The sequence below is a fragment of the Capricornis sumatraensis genome, chromosome 3, assembly GCF_032405125.1.
Source record: "Capricornis sumatraensis isolate serow.1 chromosome 3, serow.2, whole genome shotgun sequence".
In the NCBI taxonomy this organism is placed as follows: Eukaryota; Metazoa; Chordata; class Mammalia; order Artiodactyla; family Bovidae; genus Capricornis; species Capricornis sumatraensis.
Window position 1 is genome coordinate 155,026,403 of NC_091071.1, and position 18,590 is coordinate 155,044,992.

The 18,590-nt window shown below is 51.7% G+C and overlaps 1 protein-coding gene across 2 annotated transcripts in view; it reads right to left on the minus strand.

The window, feature by feature from the left end:
* Window positions 1-1,330, minus strand: part of PAX3 (paired box 3) — a 101,531-nt gene extending 100,201 nt beyond the window's left edge. For both annotated transcript variants that reach the window (XM_068968094.1, XM_068968093.1), the window contains exon 1: window positions 1,246-1,330. In XM_068968094.1, coding sequence (XP_068824195.1) covers window positions 1,246-1,330 — 85 coding nt within the window. The remainder of the gene's footprint in view (window positions 1-1,245) is intronic.
* Window positions 1,331-18,590: the final 17,260 nt, after the last annotated feature.

Below are 18,590 nucleotides of genomic sequence, written 5' to 3' on the forward strand. Positions count from 1 at the left end.
CAAAAGATGAACCCCAATTTCACACTCTTCTGGCCGATCAGTAAGTTACAGCCTTAGCACTGAAATCGCTCCATTTGGGCTCCCAACCTGAGACCCTACTTCAACCACACTTGTTCAAACTATTAAGCAATTCAAGGGCACATAATCTTGTGTGAAAGGAGCAACCAGGGCAAAATAAACTCGCTATAGTGAACCTGTCTTCCCTTTGGACCCAAGAAAGGGGACAATTTGCAGGGACAGGGGGTGGGGTGGGGAGACCTAGAGGCTGGTGAAAGAATGGCCTCCCTGCAGAGAGACGTTCACCCAGGCCTTCTGCGGCTGGCATTAAACCCTGTCTAACTGAGGGGGCCTTTCTTTCTAAGAAACTTGGAGGAGTTGACAACCCTTTGGGTTTGGGGCTAGGAGTGCTGCAGCCAAAGGTCAAAGAGGGTACTGAAAGCAAGCCGCAGGTGTCATCGCGAGTCACCTGTTACACCTCGGGCCAGAGACGACAGTCCAGTCTGCTCACAGGCCCCTCGGCTCCACTGGTGCTCTGGTTATTATTAATAATACATCCTATTTCAGACTGAGGGCCAAGCCCAGGCACCGGCAAGGTCAGCATCCCGGCTCAGGCGCCCCAACCTCGAAAACTGTCTAGAAAGTCCGAAAAAGGACTTGCAAGGTCTCCTGCCTCCCTGCAGTCCAGAACCTTCAGACTAACTGAAAGGCGGTCTGCCAAATGGGTTGTGGAAACTTCCAGATGAAGCTGGAGATAAATGAGGCCCTAATTGAGGAATCAATTAATACTAAAAATTCCCCAGCACGATTCTGCACGGGCATGCGCCACCACAACTTCTCACCCCCTAAGAAAATCCTTCCAGAATTAACAAGAGTTTAGCGAATACAGGAACAGCCGAGGTAGTTTTGAGATGCCTTCGGGGGCACAAAGTGCTGAGAAGTTGCTTGCTGGTGCTCAAAAGCCGGTTGACCCCTACCCCACCAAGGCATTTTCAAAACAACAGGGGAAAGCATACCCGCCCAGGAGCAGGCCTGGCCGCCAAGCTCCAGCAGGAGTTACAGTGAAAAGGACGCTTCGTTTACCGAGAGAAAATCGAGAGGGGATCTCGCCCGACTGTTCCCTCCGGATATGCGGGTACCCCGGGAATAGGCTCCTGGACGCGTCGAAGGAGCCCGTGGAGACCCCGGCTGGGTGGAGCAGCCTGGCCGCGGACCCACGATCTGGGCGGCGCTGAGGCCCTTTCTTACCTTCCAGCGGGAACCCGCTGCGCGGGTAGCTCTGCCCTGGGCCCGGCCGCATCATCCTGGGCACAGCTCCGGCCAGTGTGGTCATCCTGGGGGCAGCTTCGCTTGGAAATTATATCCAGGTGAAGGCGAAATAGACGAGACAGGCGCTGGTGACCCCAGGCAACTCCCCCGAGCGTGGAGAGTCCCTCCCCGAAAAGGCTGGAGAGAAAGGAGGGACCCGGAAAAGGGGGTTTGCTCGCTCTTGGTCCAAAAAGAGGCTCGAGGTGGAACCGGGGAAAGGGGGTGGGCAGGGAGGCCCCGGAGTCCAGGATCCCGAGCCCAGGGCGGAAAAGTTTAGTGCGAGTCTGGGCCGGCGGCCCCGCGGCTGGGAGCGCTGGGGAGGGGGCTCGGAGCTCGGCAACGAGCCGGGGAGGGGGGTGGGGGCGGGAGCGTGGCCGGCCTGAGAGTCTCCTCCCGTCGTGACACCGAGTGCGGGGATCTGGGCTCGGGAGCATTTATTAGTTCTTTCACCCAAAGCTTGGTCAGGAGCCCTGAGCTGCGATTGGCCGACGGGGAGACCGTCCCGGGTGGCGGAGATACGCGCTGATTGGGCGACAGCGGCCACTTTCTCTTCCCATCCCCGGCGGTGCCCAAGCCTCGACCGGCCCCGAGAGGGACCCGCGCTGCGCCTCTAACCTGGGGAAAGAAGGGTAGACCCACGGAAGCCCGGAGAGACAGTACGGAGGAGATGCCGAGACTGAAGAGGGGTCCGTGCCTCTCTGTCTGTCACTCCATGTATGCCGCTCTCCTTGACTTTCTCTGTCTGTCTCCTCGTCCCTCTCTATGTCTCTGTATGTCCTTCTCTGTCTCCGACTCGTCCTCTCGTTCTGTCTCTCTGTGTCTCTATGTCTCTGTTTTTCTACCTGTCTCCCTCTCGCCCATTTTTCTTGGCTTACTGCCAATGAAGGGGGCGCAGTTCCAATAAGAAAGCTTTGGAGCCCCCAGACCCGTTTAGTCTTCCTTCCTCTGGCCCATGCCCCTTGGCCTAGGCTTATTATGAGGGTCTTCCCTATGGGGTTCCTCCCAGAAAGAGTCCAGGATGTCCCGATAAGTTCTTTTGTCTTCACCGTCTGGCAGCCAGGACACTGAAGCTTCCTTAGGGAGTGGCCGGAGGCCCCAGTCCTGGTTACCCGAAGCCTGGGAAGGGGAAGAGAAAGAAAATTATTTCCTCTTCTTGATTAAAAAAAAACCCTCTCTCAGAAGCCCCAGCTCTAAATCTAGAGGTACAGATCCCCCAATGCTTCGGCAGAGATTCCTCTATATGTTAAAGTTTTGCCCGGCTGCAGCGTTTGTTCTCAGGAATTTATTATGGTATTCAGACTAAACTGCTGGAAAGATAAAAGGAGCAAAGTCTTGGCCAGGAGCTGAAGTGTCCCCAGCAGGATATGACGCCAGGAGTGCTGTAAAGACTGTCTGTCCTTCGAGAAGGTGCTATTGTGCACAGGCTTTTATTTATAACTTGGTAAGTGCCAGTGAGCTCGCCTCCTTCACACCCCCGAGTGCCAGCCCCGCGCTCTGCACTGCGCTTTATTCGCTCGAGTCTATTCAGAGACTGTCACTCTGGGCCTGCGAGGTATTCAGGGCCTTAATCAATCAAAAGGATGAGAATCGGGCAGGTTTTTCCCTTTGAAATAAAGGAAACAATGACTTCTGGGCTTCAAGTTCCCCCTTTTCCTTTTACGATTTTTGAATTTTTTCTGTGTTGGAGTTCTCCACCCTCTCTCGTCCTTTTCCCCCTCAACTCATTTGACAGTTTTTACGTGAACTCGGCCCCCCCCCAACCCCAACTCTCCACCCCCTAATTAAGTCAAACTAAGAAGGCAAGATGGGGGGTTGGGGGGAGTATAGCTGCTCAACTGTGTGCGAGCCGGCTTTTTAAATCTCCACTCGCAAGTGGGAAAAGCAGGGAGCTTTCATCTCAGCCCAAAGTCAAAAGGTTTGGTTGACTGAGGGATGGGCAATGGAGACACCAGAAAAAGTCTGGACACCCCCTCACCCACCCGAGGGGGGAGGCCCCGTGCATTCACATTACACTGGAGGGATGGCTGCTTAGCACGCAGCCCTGTTTAACTTGGTTTTGCACAAAATGATTCAGTTTGTCAGGGGGAAAACGTTCTCATTTCCTTCTTGCACACTTGAGGGCCACCAAAGCCTGTGTCCTGTTTCCTATGCTACTTCTCAAGAGCTGGGCTTTTTCCAAGTTTTCTGCCACTAAAGCTTGAGCGGAGGAGCCAGAGCACCTTCTAGGGTCCCTGGCTCTTGTTGGAGGAGGGAGGTACCCAAAGTGCGTTTCACGGGAGCAAATGCAAACTCAACTCGTAGTTAAAAGGAACCTGGGAGCCACTCCCCACCGCCAGCAATGATGGTGTAAAAAACTTAACAGCCAGGGCTGTGTCTCATTTGTTGCAGAGCCGAGGGGCTCGGGCTTCAAGCTCTCCCCGCGGACCCAATGCTCTCTCCCTGGGCGTTCTCTCTCCCCAGGGCCTGTGGATCCGTGAAGGGACCCAAAGCCAAAGACTCACTCTCCCAGCTTTTGCATCCTCCTTGCAACCATAGAGCCGGCAGGACCCTTGAATGGAGGTACTGCCGATTGAAATTGATTTCGAGTGCCCATAGGTGCCTGGCCAGCACGCGCATCCATTAACCAACCACCCCTTTCTATGAAAATGTACAAATGGAAACCAGAGAGGGTGGAGTGGAGACCTGTGGCCCAGGAGCCTCTCTTTCCCGGACTCCCCCACCCCCGCCCGCCAGATTGCTCTGGCGTTTATATGCCACCAGTTAACTCGACTGTTCCCCACCCTGGCAAGAGCTAGAGGAACCTGAAGACCCAGAGATGGATGGGAGGACATCCTAAGGTGCTTGAGCCCATAAGGTTGTGGGATCACTTCCAAATTCCCCAGAGTCCAAATTCTCTGAGGTTGGTAGACCCGCAGTCTGACTCAGGAGGGCCAGGACAGCAATGTTGCTTGAGACTCCCTGGCTGGTGGTGCCCACTGCAACCAAGTCAGGCAGGGGGGATGGGGAGTGTCTCGCATCACGTGAGCAACTGGTCACCAGAGGATGGAGTGGTTACTGCTTTCCCACCTGGTTTCTCAAGAAGGCACCTGATTCTGCATTCCAGCCACTCCTTCGCTGTCTTCGAAAGCTTCGGCCTCCCCTTATTTCTTTCCAAAGTCTCTCTGGAAGCCAAAGCTAGCCCACTGCCTGACTCCTGCAGCAGGAAGCGAGTCTCTACCAGGCCCCACTCCTGCCTGGAACCTGTAAGCCACTGAGTCCCCATTCTACTCATTGGCAAAGGAGTGACCCTGAAGTGGGCTCGGAAGATGAGTGCCTGCACCCTGCAGCCCCGAATCCAGGTTTGGGAGGCAGCATCATTTCTGCTGACAAATTACCCAGAAAGCAGCCGGAGAGTCTGTAGCTCAATTTTGTGAAGGAGGGTGGCGTCCTCCAGCCCTGTCTGTGCATGTGTAAGATGAAACTGGAGCCTTGAGGACAACAGTAGGATAATTCAACCAAAACAGGATCGTAACTTACCACTGCTTCCTCCAGCCCCCTCCCCACAACCCCGTTTCAGAAGCCCTTCAGGTGAAATAGACAGCAGCTTCCCCTCCCAGTTCTGGGGGAGGGGAGGACAATACCCAGCTCCTAGAAAGTTCTCCCTCCTGGCAGGATTGGATGCAGGGGTCTACAGTCAAGTCAGGTTAAGTGAAGTCTGCCTGGGCCAGGTGACACCCAGAACACAGCTCCCGCACTTGTGGGCCCCAGGCCACAGTCTTTCATGATCTATGGACTTCTTGGGCCTCTGAGAGACAACGACCTTATTCTATCCAGACACAGGCCTTAAGAGGAAATTATGATCTATGTGAAATAATGTGCCTGAACCGGAGGGTGCCTGCCACCCAGATCTTTTTTTGCCTTATCTGGAGGGAGTAGCCTCTGAGGGAGGCATCTGGCCTCCCGCCGGGTCTCAGGCATCGCAGGAGGCAGTCCTAAGGCTTGAGAGAAATGCAACGGGAAACTGTCAGTTCTTGAGAAATGTTCCCCAGGAAGAAATCAAAATGCCAGATCCTGACCACGCATTTCTTCCGGGCACCAGATTGGTGATTGCTCGGAAATAAACCCAGGCCTATCTCAGAGCCGGACTTAGCAACTGTCATCAGGCTCCCTGCAGTTTTTCGTCAAAAGCTGTGGCGCCTCTATTCTCCCGCGTTGGAAAATTGGTTGGGATGGGGTCGGATTTAGGGACTAGACAGAAATGTGGGCATCTCACTGAAATGTGGAGTGGATCAGCTGCAGTGGTTTTGCCCCTGTAGCTGGGGGAGCTGCCCCAGAAGGGGTTCTCAATAAAGAACATATGGTTTGTGAGAAAAGAAGAAAAGGAGGAAAGGAAAAAGAAGGGAGAGAAAGGAGACATAAAAAGTATTTTTTGAAAGGTGGTGAGGGAGGGAGAGAATGAATGTCACAGCAACTCGTCTCCTATTCATGTTCATTTGGTTCTGCAAAAATTATTTTTTATGCAAATAAGGAAGGCAGGATGCCAGAGCCTGTTTGGGGCTGGGGGAGGGGGGGGAGTGGCGTGGGGCGGGGAGTTCGGGAGAAGAGTCTTATAGAATACTACCTTAAAAAAAGGTCCTGCCCAAATAGGAAAGAGTGAATGTGTTGGGGGCTGGGTGGGAGGTGTTGTTGAAATTTAGAAGAGAAATTCCCGGTAACTGCTCTGCTGGTGTGTGTACGAGATGCAAACACGAAGGACCCCGTATGAAGCGATCCTGGTGTTGAAGGTAAAGATTGAGGGGTCTTGGAAAGGGGGTATTATTGGGACCAGCCTGGGTCTTGAGGAAGAGAGGAGGTGTGCAGGCCAAATTGGGGGTCTGAAGTGGGGTTCGAGAGCAGAGCTGGGAACGTGCCCATGACCGCTGGGGGAAGCAGGAGGTCTTGGGGTTTCCTTGACATTGGGAGCAGAAAGAAAGGCAAATGACCACATCTGGAACTCCTGCCCCAGGGTGCCTGGAGGGAGTGTCTGGACTGTGAATTCAGATGGAGTGGTGTGGGGTGCAGTGTCCAGTGGGAGGTCCGGGGCAGGATAGGAGCAGAAGGGGTGGGCAGGGAAGGAAGGGAGCAGGGTGGACTAATAGGCCTTTCTCTTTGATCAGGCCAGGTCTCTCTCAGACTCCGAGCCAGCATGGTGAGCCACCACTGCCTCTCGACCTGAATCCCTTCCAAGTCCACAAACAATTTCTCTCCCAGGGGGATTTCACAGGGAAAAGAGTGAGGCGGGTGACACAAGGAACAAGAGAGATCCGGCAGGCTGTTCAAACTCAGCCACAGTGAGGCCCCGGGAGCCTAGGGCAGCAGTGCTGTGAGTCTGGGACCTGCGGTCCCTGGGTTTCCAAAGCCAATCGAGGGGTGGGGACTGTGCTGCCAACTCGGCAGAGGAAACGCAACAGGTTGGGGAGCTGGAAGAGGCCAGTCTCGGGGATTTGGCTAAAGCCCTGAGGAGCACGGGTGGGGACTAAATGGAGATTCTTAGGAAGAGGGTTGCTTGCAGTCTGCCTCCCGACCTCCCCCACCCCTTGGAAGCTCACCTGGCATGAGGGGAGGGGGGTTCCTCACCCTGGGGTACAGCCGGATCACTCTTCTTTTCAAAGGTGGAGGAGAGGAGGAAGAGGAGAAAGAAAGGAGGGAGGAAGAAAGAAGAAAAAAACAGAAAAGGAATTCACCATAACCAAAACCGGTTACCTTAGCCCTTCAGATCTCTAGATACTACGACGGACACCATGTTCCTTTCTGGGTCTTAATCTTGCTCTCCATTTCTCTTCCCTGCTGGAAAACACCTATTTCCCTCTTATAAACAAAGTTTCTCTTTCTGGTGCTGCTGCTGCTAAGTCGCTTCAGTCGTGTCCAACTCTGTGCGATCCCAGAGACGGCAGCCCACTAGGCTCCCCCGTCTCTGGGACTCTCCAGGCAAGAACACCGGAGTGGGTTGCCATTTCCTTCTCCAATGCATGAAAGTGAAAAGTGAAAGTGAAGTCGCTCAGTCATGTCCGACTCTTAGTGACCCCATGGACGGCAGCCCACCAGGCTCCTCCGTCCATGGGATTTGCCAGGCAAGAGTACTGGAGTGGGTTGCCATTGCCTGCTCCGGAGACAACCGTTAATCTAGCCTTGGGTTTGGGGTCGAGGAATGGAAGAAAACCTTTGATTTAGAAGTTTGGAGTCGGAAGAACCCTAAGGGGAAACTCTGCAAAGATGAAAACTAATCATCTCATACTGTGAAAGCAATGGAAAGAAGGCAGCCAGGAGAAGTCTGAGCTGGAGCAAGCGTTCGATAGAAGTGCAGACCCGGGACTAACAGACTGCCCAGAGTCCTGTCACAGAAAACTGCCCCAGGTCCCCTGGGGGCCCCGTGCTCAGGTCACACTGGTGGCTTTTCTTTCCCACCCCACCCCTGGAAAGTCCTGCAAGAGGCATGCTAGCCCCCAGACCCCCAACACCCCGCCCGGGGCCAAGAGTTAAGACAAGTAGCCCCAAGAGAAATGAGCTTCGGAAAGCCTTTCTTCTTCTTTTCATTTCTAAACGAAATCTAATACTATCTGGCTGCAAAAATATATATCACTGGCCCAGAGTCTGAAAGATTAACATTTGGATATGTAGGAAATGTAATCTGCATGGCGAACTGATTCCCAGCGTATCAGTTTAAAGGATAAAGATCAATATCTACATGATGGATATTATATTAATAGGGACATAAATAAAGGCCGAAGAGTCATTCCCCAAACCTTTGAAGCCGCTTCCCCACTCCTGGGCCCTCCGCGCTGCCACTCGGCTGCGTCCCCCACCTGCCGGCCCCCAGCCCCTGCTGGGAGGGAACACTCCCCGCCCCCCACCTCCACTAGGAGGAAATAAGTTTCCGGCTCAAGAGGGAGGGTTTTAATGCAGCTAAGTTCGAGAAAGAGGCAGCACTGTTTTCCGGGGCTGTAGCAGGTGGACAGTAGGCCGGGGGGGGGGGGGGTATTTTAGCAAAACGCGCCGCTAAGATACTTAGAAACAGACATAGAAGACCCCCACGGGGACACACACAGTCACGGGGACACACACAGTCACAGGTTCACACACAGGTTCGCACACGCACAGACACATAGAACTCCACACATGGGCATACTAGCCATACAGGCACACAAACATCCATTTCTAGATTTGTTTACACGGTGATACACACTCACACACGTACATTCCCACGCAGGGGTGAATTCCCAGCATTTTCTGCGCGCACTTGGCCTTAGGGATTCGGAACTGGCTTCTTTCCTTCCCACAGCCCTCTCCCTGCGGAGCATCGACAGAGCCCAGGGATCAGCGATCCCGGCTCCTGGAGGTCCTCACCAGACGGAATGAGGCGGCACCGCAGGGAGCGAACTCGGAGGAGCGAGAGGCTTGCCCGCGAGGTCCCAACGCATCCTTTGAGGGAGGGGAGGGCCACCTCGACCTAGAGTGGCTGCAGCCTGAGGAAGGGGGTTGTTGAGTCCCGGGGAGCACGTCCCCGAGACGGCGCGGTGAAGGGGTACTGGCTGAGGGACACTCCGATCCGGACTGAGAACGCCTCGGTCCGGGAGTGGCCTGGATACCAGCGGCCCCCTCCACACCGCAAAGCCCGCGCCGCCGAGGGACTTTTCCAAATGCCAATGAATCACCCTTCGCTTCCTCCTCTTCATTAATTAAGAGGCATGTTTGGACAAAACGGTCGTAATCTTTATTAATTACTCAACCCTCGGTGTGCGGTCGCATCCATCAGGCCCGAAGCGAAAGTACTGGGGACGCCTCATCTCTTCCCACAGCGCCTCTGGGGAGCCAGCCGAGGAGCCGGCGTTGCCCGCCGCGGGCGCACCTTCCTCGGCTGGCGCTGCAGGGGCGGCCGGAGGAGACGCGGTCCTCGGGGCTACGCCAGGCCTCTCTCAGAGGCTGCGCGCCGGGTTCCTAGAGCCCCGACAGACCCCCGACGCCCCCCGCTCCCGTCCCTCCCGCATCGGGACACTCGTTCGTTTACAAACACACAAACTCACAAGCAGACTCGTTCGAACACATCGCCCGGCCCCCGGTTCTTCTGGCCGCCGCCTCCCCACATAGCTCCCCGCCCTTCTCTTTCATGCTTGCAGGAGCAGCCGGACTAAAATCCATTCTGCGGAGCCCCGAATACTGGCTGAGCCGTGTTCCAGGGGTGGGGTGGGGGTTCATTTACTCCTGGGGTGAAGCGACAGGGATGGAGAGCAGAAAACCCAGTCCGGTGGCCCCAAGGACATCCCCCCTCCCCGAGAGGGCGCGGCTGGAAGGCCCTAGAAGCCTTCCAGGAGAGGGTGGGCAGGATGCAAGAGGACGCTCGCTTTGCATAGGAGGGGGTGGTATTGGGGAGGGGCTCTACATCTTGGCTGAGAAATCGGGAAAACTCCAAGACTCCAGGTCCCTTGCGGGGAAGCTGGCTGGAGATGGGGGTCACCAAATTCAGGTTCCTTCCAGGCAGCCCAACAGTACTCTCTCCTCTGAGGGCAGAGACCCTTGGGCTCACTCAGGAAAGAGTCCTGGGATAGGATGTCTGTAGACCACCCCCCTCAACCTGGTCAGGACTGGTCTCTTGGTCTGAGCTCCTCTCACCCCCACCCTCACCCCTCCAACACTATGCTAAGCAGGTCCCATCCTCTCTGGGCTTTGAACCTGCACCATCAGAGATGAGATTCTTCTACTGGAGAAGAATCCCTTAAAGAGATTCTGGCCGATTAAAGGGGAGGGGGGCAATTCAGGGCACAAATCTAATAGGGTAATTATTTCCAGGGCCATAGCAGCTGAGGTGGGTGCTCCACAAGCTCTCTTCGTGGCCTCTCTGGGCTGGAACAGTGAGGATCCGACCTCAGGGAATGTAGGGTGCACTCTTAGCTGCCTCTCTTGGTTTTTGCAACCTCAAGTCTGGCATGGGGGTTGGGCACCCAACCTCCCATGCCCTAAAGGACTGGTCCATCCACCCTTGCATCCTTCAGCGTCCAAGGCCAGCGGGCTTTTCAGAGCTTCCCCAGGAGACTGAATGTCTCTCCACGTAATCCCAGCTTTTCTCATGATTATGGTGCCCAAAGCTACCAAGCCCTGGCCTGCGCCCTGGGGACGTGAAGGCCTGAGGAGAACGGGAATGTGCTATCCTGCTTTGGGCCGAGCTGGCCAGGCCAAGAGGTGCAGAATGCGATGGCTGGCAAGCACCACCCTCCTGGCTTAAGCTTCATCCTCTGAATGCATCATCTCCTTCTTTCCTGCTGCTTCCTCTGTGTGGAGGCTGGGTACACTCCATGTCCCACAGTCTCTCAATCATTCCTTCCCTCTTCTGAAAAAATTTTCATTAAATGTACGGGTTCCTTTACCCACTGGTCACCCCTAGGCCCCGAGACACTTGTAAGCCTGGCCTTTGAAGTCTTTCCCTGGGGCAGTTCTGATTATCTTACTCTACACACTGAATGGTTGACTTGTCCTCTGGCTGAGTCCCAGAGCCACCCCAGAGCTTTTTGTTTATTACACACATACTTACTGAGCTTCTATTATGCGCAGTTCCAAAAGCTAGGGCTAACCTTGTGATGAAAACAAACCAGAGTCCTCATCCTGACAGAGCCGAAGTCCCAGAAAATAACCAAAAAATAAATAAATAGATGCAACTTGTCAGGAGATTGACTGTAAGTTTGCAGCTCAGCTCTGAAGAAGCTCAGAGGACTTCTGGGGAGAAGGGGTATGCAACCCTGGGGTGAGATGGGGTTGGCACATTGCTATTTCAAAAGAGTAATTTGGGGGCAGGCTCGGTAGGGGTAGGTTTCTGCAGAGAGCTAGGGTTGGAAGGAGTGATTGCTAAAGGAAGGAAAAGGGTGAAGGTGAAAATACCCAGTAGATGGACAACAGCTTAAGGAGCTACTACCGCCAGTGGGCGGGGCGTTCTGACGTCCTCCTGGCGAACTAGGGGCGGGATCTGACCTAGAAAGAGGAAACTTTGGGGGCTGCAAGTCCCTCCAGATGTTTCCCACTGTTCTCTTTCCAAAGACACTTCATTCCAACTACTGAAGGAGTGACAGGGGGACTGAATCTTGCCACCAACAAAGGGAGCTTTCCTTGGAGCCATCCCTCACCCCACCTCTGAGAGTAAGGTAGATGTCACTGTTGGGGGTCAGGAGATTGAGATTTCCCTGTCGCTCTCTTCCAGGTGTCCCTGGCTCAAAAATTCAGCATGAGCTTGAGCGTATTCTTCTCCACGATGCCCATGGTCCAAAAGTTGAATTTTTATTTGAAAGAAAATGGGGGACCCAGATGTCCAGGTGTCTTGGCGTCCAGGTCCCCCCAGTCATCTGGACCTGTCATTCCTGCTCCCTAACTAAGAGAAAACTCCTTGCAGGCTGGAGAGAGTTGGGCAGACTATACATGCCCTGCTTCGCATAGCAAGTATGCATGTCCCTCCTAAATGATTCCCACGTCCGCTACCATTTGGAGGGGAAGGGGAGAGAAAGGACTCCAGAGGAGGAGCCCAAGACCCTAGCAAACCAGTCATCTTTCCCCAACCTTGTGAGGTAAATGGGAAAAAACCAGCAGGACCATACAGGAGAGAATGTCTTCACAGGGCTTCATACATTATTAATAGAAAGGCTTAGTAGCTCAGTCGGTAAAGAATCCTCCTGCAATGTAAGAGAATGGGGTTTGATCCCTGGGTCGGGAAGATCCCCTGAAGAAGGACATGGTAATCCATTCCAGTATTCTTGCCCGGAGAATTCCATGGACAGAGGAGCCCAGCAACCTACAGTCTATGTTGTCAGAAGAGTTGGACACAACTTAGCGACTGAACCACCACCACTGCCACTGTGAAGGTCTGGGATCAAAGGAACCAGCAGATGCAGTAGAGACAACAGCAGGTAGCCCCCTGTGGGCGTCTGAAAGAGGGCCACGGTTTTCTCAGAACAGCAGGGGACACACTGCTCAACAAAAAGGAGCAGTTCTTACTTGTCAGAAAACAACTGAGAAAGCAAAGTCCTACTCGATTTTGGAGCTACTTGATAGGGGAGAACTCTCCCTCCTAAAGGAAATCAGTCCTGAATATTCATTGGAAGGACTGATGCTGAAGCTGAAACTCCAGTCAATACTTTGGCCACCTGAGGCGAACAACTGACTCATTTGAAAAGACCCTGATGCTGGGAAAGATTGAAGGCAGGAGGAGAAGGGGACGACAGAGGATGAGATGGTTGGATGGCATCACAGACTCAATGGACATGAGTTTGAGTAAATTCTGGGAGTTGGCAATGGACAGGGAGGCCTGGCGTGCTGCAGTCAATGGGGTCATAAGAGTCGAAAACGACTGAGCGACTGAAATGAACTGATAAGGGAGAAAAACAGAAACAGTGTGAACCTGCAGCAGAGGTAAGAAGGCCCACGCAGAAAGGGAATTCCTGGGGCATCTCAGATCTGTTTTCTATCTCCACAGCAGGCTGAGGAGGTTCTCAGACAGCCTGGGTTGCTGCCCTGTGTAACAAGATCATAAGAGTCATCTTTGTAATAGAAAGGATCATCACATGTCCCCCAGAACAAGGTCAGGTTTCCAAGTAGGGCAGGTGTGCGGCGCACTCTTCTTCTCTGATTGGTGAGGAAGCTACAGTATCAGAAGAGCAAACAGTGTGGTTTCATTGGGCAGGATGACCAGGGTGGTGGGAGCTAGATTCTGGGGGCACTGTGAACTCTGGAGGGATTGGCAAGTCACTCTGGGAGAGGAAATCAAAGATTTCTGAGCTCAAAAAACAGGAAAGGACCCTGAAAATCGAAGTTCTCAGAGACAGACAAAAGAGAAGAAATTGAAAAGTCCTGGAAAAGAAGAGAATTGCTTTAAGATTGAAAAGAGAGGGAGAGAAAATGACAAAATACTGAAGAAATATGATAAGATATTTCTGATTTTGAAAGTTCTACTTGACATTAGTCAAGGTGGGCTCATAGTAGACAGTAGACTGTTTCTGATTTGAAGGATACGTTTGTGCTGGGAAAAGTCACCTGAATCCCCATTTCACTGTTCCAGAATATGTGGGGCTGGGGGATAGTTGTATACTAGGGGACAACAGGATACAGAGGGTTGTGAGGAAGAAAAAGATATTAGGAAGAAAAGTATGAAAGTGATGATCCTTCTATGTGCCAGACAGAGCACACATATCCTTATTTAGTATTGACTTAAGAATATGTCATTTAGTTTGCTCCCATGGTTTTATAATTAATTTGTGTTAAAAAAAAAAAAAGACGAGGAGAAATAGAGATTGGACTTTGCCAGCTCACACACTATACAAGTGCAGGTTGATAGGAGAAAGGATGCCTAAAATCAACACTTGGACCAAATCCTTTTAAGGGTGATTTAGTTGCTAAGTCATGTCTGACTCTTATGACCTCATGAATCATAGCCCGCCAGGCTCCTCTGTCCAAAAGTACCAAAGTAGGGAGATGAGGCTTATCTTTTACACTGCACAGCATGCAGGATCTTACTCACCTGACCCAGCCTGAATCCCCCGCAGTGGAAGCACAGATCCTCAGCCTCTAGACCCCCGGAGAAGTCCTACATCAAGCTTTTCTGATGCCATCATCCTCTCGACACCACCACAGGTGGGGGCTAAGCCATTTCTCCATCACCTGTCACAGTCTACCTGCCAGGAATCGGACCACACTTTCCAGAAGACTTCTCAGAACATGCCTGGTGTCCTGGGTTTGGGAGAACAAGTGCTCAGAAAGCCGAACAACTCCTTGGTCCAGAGGCTTGGGTTCCCCATCTCGAATAAACTATCTTGGGAAAACAGGGGAAATTGTGCAGTGACAATAGAACTTAATGATACTGGCACATTTTCATTTTATAATAAATTAATAGTAATATAATACTATCTAAGAGTAATAGCATATATGCATTGAGCATTTCATAAGTACTGGCATTTTCAGCCCTTTACAAAGATGAATTTACTTACTGTTTAAAACCACGAGATTGTATCCAGTTAAAATGAGAAAAAAGAGGACCAGAGAGTTTACTTAACTTGCTCTAGGTCACACAGCTAGCAAGCAACAAAACTAGGATTTAAACCCCAGACAATGTGGTGTTGTCACTCCTGTTCAATCAGAAGCCCAACAAGTTTCTAACTCTCCAATCAGACCCCCAAAGGGATGGGATCTGGGAGCTGGCCAAATACTTTACCTCTCACTGTTTGCTCTGTTCTGTAAATAAATTTCAACAAAAGTGAAGTGAAGTCGCTCAGTCGTGTCCGACTCTTTGCGACCCCGGGGGACTGTAGCCCACCAGGCTCCTCCATCCATGGGATTCTCCAGGCAAGAATACTGGTTCAGTTCAGCTCAGTCGCTCAGTCGTGTCCGACTCTTTGCGACCCCATGAATCGCAGCACGCCAGGCCTCCTTGTCCATCACCATCTCCTGGAGTTCACTCAGACTCATGTCCATTGAGTCTGCGATGCCATCCAGCCATCTCATCCTGGGTCGTCCCCTTCTCCTCCTGCCCCCAATCTCTCCCAGCATCAGAGTCTTTTCCAATGAGTCAACTCTTCGCATGAGGTGTCCAAAGTACCGGAGCTTCAGCATTAGCATCATTCCTTCCAAAGAAATCCCAGGGTTGATCTCCTTTAGAATGGACTGGTTGGATCTCCTTGCAGTCCAAGGGACCCTCAAGAGTCTTCTCCAACACCACAGCTCGAAAGCATCAATCCTTCGGCACTCAGCTTTCTTCACAGTCCAACTCTCACATCCATACATGACCACAGGAAAAACCATAGCCTTTGCTTAGTCGGCAAAGTAATGTCTCTGCTTTTGAATATGCTATCTAGGTTGGTCATAACTTTTCTTCCAAGGAGTAAGCGTCTTTTAATTTCATGGTTGCAGTCACCATCTGCAGTGATTTTGGAGCCCAAAAAATCAAAGTCTGACACTGTTTCCACTGTTTCCCCATCTATTTCCCATGAAGTGATGGGACCAGATGCCATGATCTTCGTTTTCTAAATGTTGAGCTTTAAGCCAACTTTTTCACTCTCCTCTTTCACTTTCATCAAGAGGCTTTTTAGCTCCTCTTCACTTTCTGCCATAAGGGTCGTGTCATCTGCATATCTGAGGTTATTGATATTTCTCCTGGCAATCTTGATTCCAGCTTGTGTTTCTTCCAGTCCAGCGTTTCTCATGATGTACTCTGTGTATAAGTTAAATAAGCAGGGTGACAATATACAGCCTTGACATACTCCTTTTCCTTTTTGGAACCAGTCTGTTCCTTCTCCAGGGGATCTTCCTGACCCAGGGATTGAACCCAGGCCTTCCGCATTGCAGGCAGATGCTTTGCCCTGTTCTGTAAATTAATTTCAACAAAAGTTACCTTTAATGCCTCTGGGAGGCACCGATCTATCTTATCTCGACTGAAAATAATTTGGAAATCTACTCCATGTCAGTTCCCTTCAAAACGCTTCCAGTAATATAATCCCACTTTAAATTTTTTGCTTATTTTAAACAATCTTTTTTTCTTACTCCCAGTTAGAGTTTATGACTCTGTCTTCCCAGGTGGAGAAGAACCAGAGACGCTTAACATCATTAAGCCGCCTCTAATTCGGGCTGGAGGACACGTGGCAGGCAGCTGATGAATGTTTGCAGAAGAAATCCAAATCTTCGTGCCTCCCGCGGATCAGCGCTCTATTTGGAACGTGTCGTGGGCCTGGCTTCTTGAAGTTCTCGTAGGCGCAAAGCCGGGTGGTGAACCTCGCTTAGGATGCCGGCGACGGGGGTGCGGAGAACCGCGAGGAATTTCCAAAAGGAAACCGAACACACCAGAGGTACTTCCAAGTCTGCATCCCTTGGTGTCCATGTTCCGCTGACCCACGCTGGAAAAACGCGGTGGTGGTGGGGACTGCGAAAGCCGCCGGGGAAATGGGAAAGACGGCGGGAGGCTGGAGCGGGTTTTTGGCTTCTCTGTTATTTTTAGGAATAGATGCGAATGCAGAACTTTGGGACGGGCGCTAGGATGGGCCCGTGGACATCCAAGAATGGTAACGACGCCACCCGATCAGAGACCTTCAGACTCTGAAATCCGGGCGTCACAAAATCCGGAGAGTAAGGGCTGAAGGAAGACCAGTTTTCGTACAAAGGCAAAACAAACAAGCCTTTAAGTCTCTACTGAGTGGCTAGGTTGACAGGATACCGCACCAGCGGGTTCTCATGCGCTCTACACAGTGGGTTGGTGACAGCGTTGTTGTGCCTTCTGCTTCACCCGGGCCCGCGCCTGTCCTTCGGGATCGCCAGTGTAGGGGTTGCTGGGCTGGGGATTGGGGTCGGGGGCTGCAAAGAGGTCACGTTTGTGTCGCCCCAGTTGTGCGGGAACCAGCCCGTTGCCCCGGGCGGTCTCGAGTTCTCTTCTGCACCGGAGGCTGCGCCGGTGCGGGCACAGGCCGGCCCCAGGAGGCAGACGCCATCCCACCCGCCCAGGAGCCTCCCCGGGAACTTGTCGCGGTGGCTGCCCCGGCCCCGGGTTCCCGCGGAAGGGTGAGCCTCCGCTTTCCGCCCAAGAGTCCTTGCATTCAGCCACGAACCGTCTCCGGCGTCCGCGTTCAAAGGGGGAGAAATCAAGGTAATGCCCCCGCCTTCCACCGCCCGCCAGCCGCCGAGTTTCAGCACAAATCCCTTTACACCTGGGTCCCAGAGCGTGGAATTAATTTGCACGCTGATCGGCTACTCGGAAGGGTCTTTAAAAAAAATGTAACTCTTCTAGCAAATATTTTTAAACAGGACTTTCTGAGCTGGATCTGCTCTCAGGCCCACACCTGTCGGCGACCAGCGGCTTCGCCCTCAGCTGCCATGGTCGATGACACCCAGAGCTGTCAGCTGGCCAGGTTTTGTTAATTTAACCTCTAGACTTTTCCTGGTTATCCACATAATCCGCCCTCAAATCCCCACGTTGTCACCGAATTTTGATAACTCGCGGGATTTGGAAAAGCACACACTTATTTTGAGGGGCCGAGGGGAGCCCACGGAAAAGCCTTGGGGAGGCGCAGCTTTCATCCCCACTACATTAGGAAAGACCACAAAGCGCGCCAAATTGGGCTGCAAATATTTACCTAACTTTCCTGGGAAGACAAAGTCAACAGGAGTGTGTGAGTGCAGAGAGAAAGTGATAGAGACGCAGAGAGAATGTCAGAAAGTAGAGCAGGAATCAAATAGTTATTCAAATTATGGCCATTTCCAAAATCCAAGCATTTGTCCACAATCTCCCAGTTTCTTAGAAACCTGGCGGCCTTTCGTTCATTAAAGTGAGATTAGGGAGAGCGTCGCATTTCAATAAAAAACGTTGTGAAGTATAATGGCTTTCAAATCTCGCTGCCCAGTAGAATCACCTGCGGCGCCTTTTAAAAATACTGATGCGCCTCCCCTCCTTACCCCTATCCCTACGCCCAGACCAATTAAAGAAACGTCTCTGCGGGCGGGAGTGGTGCTTTCGCTTTTTTTTTTTTTCTTAAGCGCTCTAGGTAATTTTAACCTGCGGCCACAGCCGAGATCCTCTGCTAAGGCTCCAATCAGGAAACAAGTTTGTTGTGTGTGAATTTAATAAGAAATTGGCTCTAGGGACAAATCTTGCAGAGTTCAGTTCCAAAGTTTCTTCCGCGCAAAAACTATCTACTTCACAACTTGAAGTTAATCCTTCCCCCAAGCTGCAGGTCAGGTGCAATTGTTCTCTACCTCTCAAGTTTGACTGCAAACTACTTTTAAATACACGCACACTAGACATATAACTCCTATCAAAGTATCATTTCCATATGATAAGGAGTTTCATCATTGTGGTCAGAGATAGCTGAGTCATTCAAATACAACCAGACCATGGTTCTTGAGATAATAATTGCTGAAATAAAAGTGTTCTGTTCTTGCAAAGATTAAATGCTTTCACTCCCGTTTATTTTGGAATGTGTGTTTGTAATATTAGGGGTTAGGAGAACTTTTTTGCACATCTTCTCTACCCTCTTTCTTCCCACATCAGCATTTCCCCTCTTCCACCCCGTGGAGATGTGGTATTTCTAAACCAAAGATAATCCAATTTTACATGCAAAGACAATTTCTTCTAAGGGAAGTGTGCACATTCTTCCTGAGCTCCTAGGAATATTTTTGGAAATTGAACATTAAATACTCTCATTTCCCTGAATGTATTTCAAGAATGATGGTGAATTTATGACAGAAAAAAAATTTGCCTCTCGCCTCAGGTATGACTGATGGAAACAATGCTAAGGGTGTGTATTACAAAGCTTTCC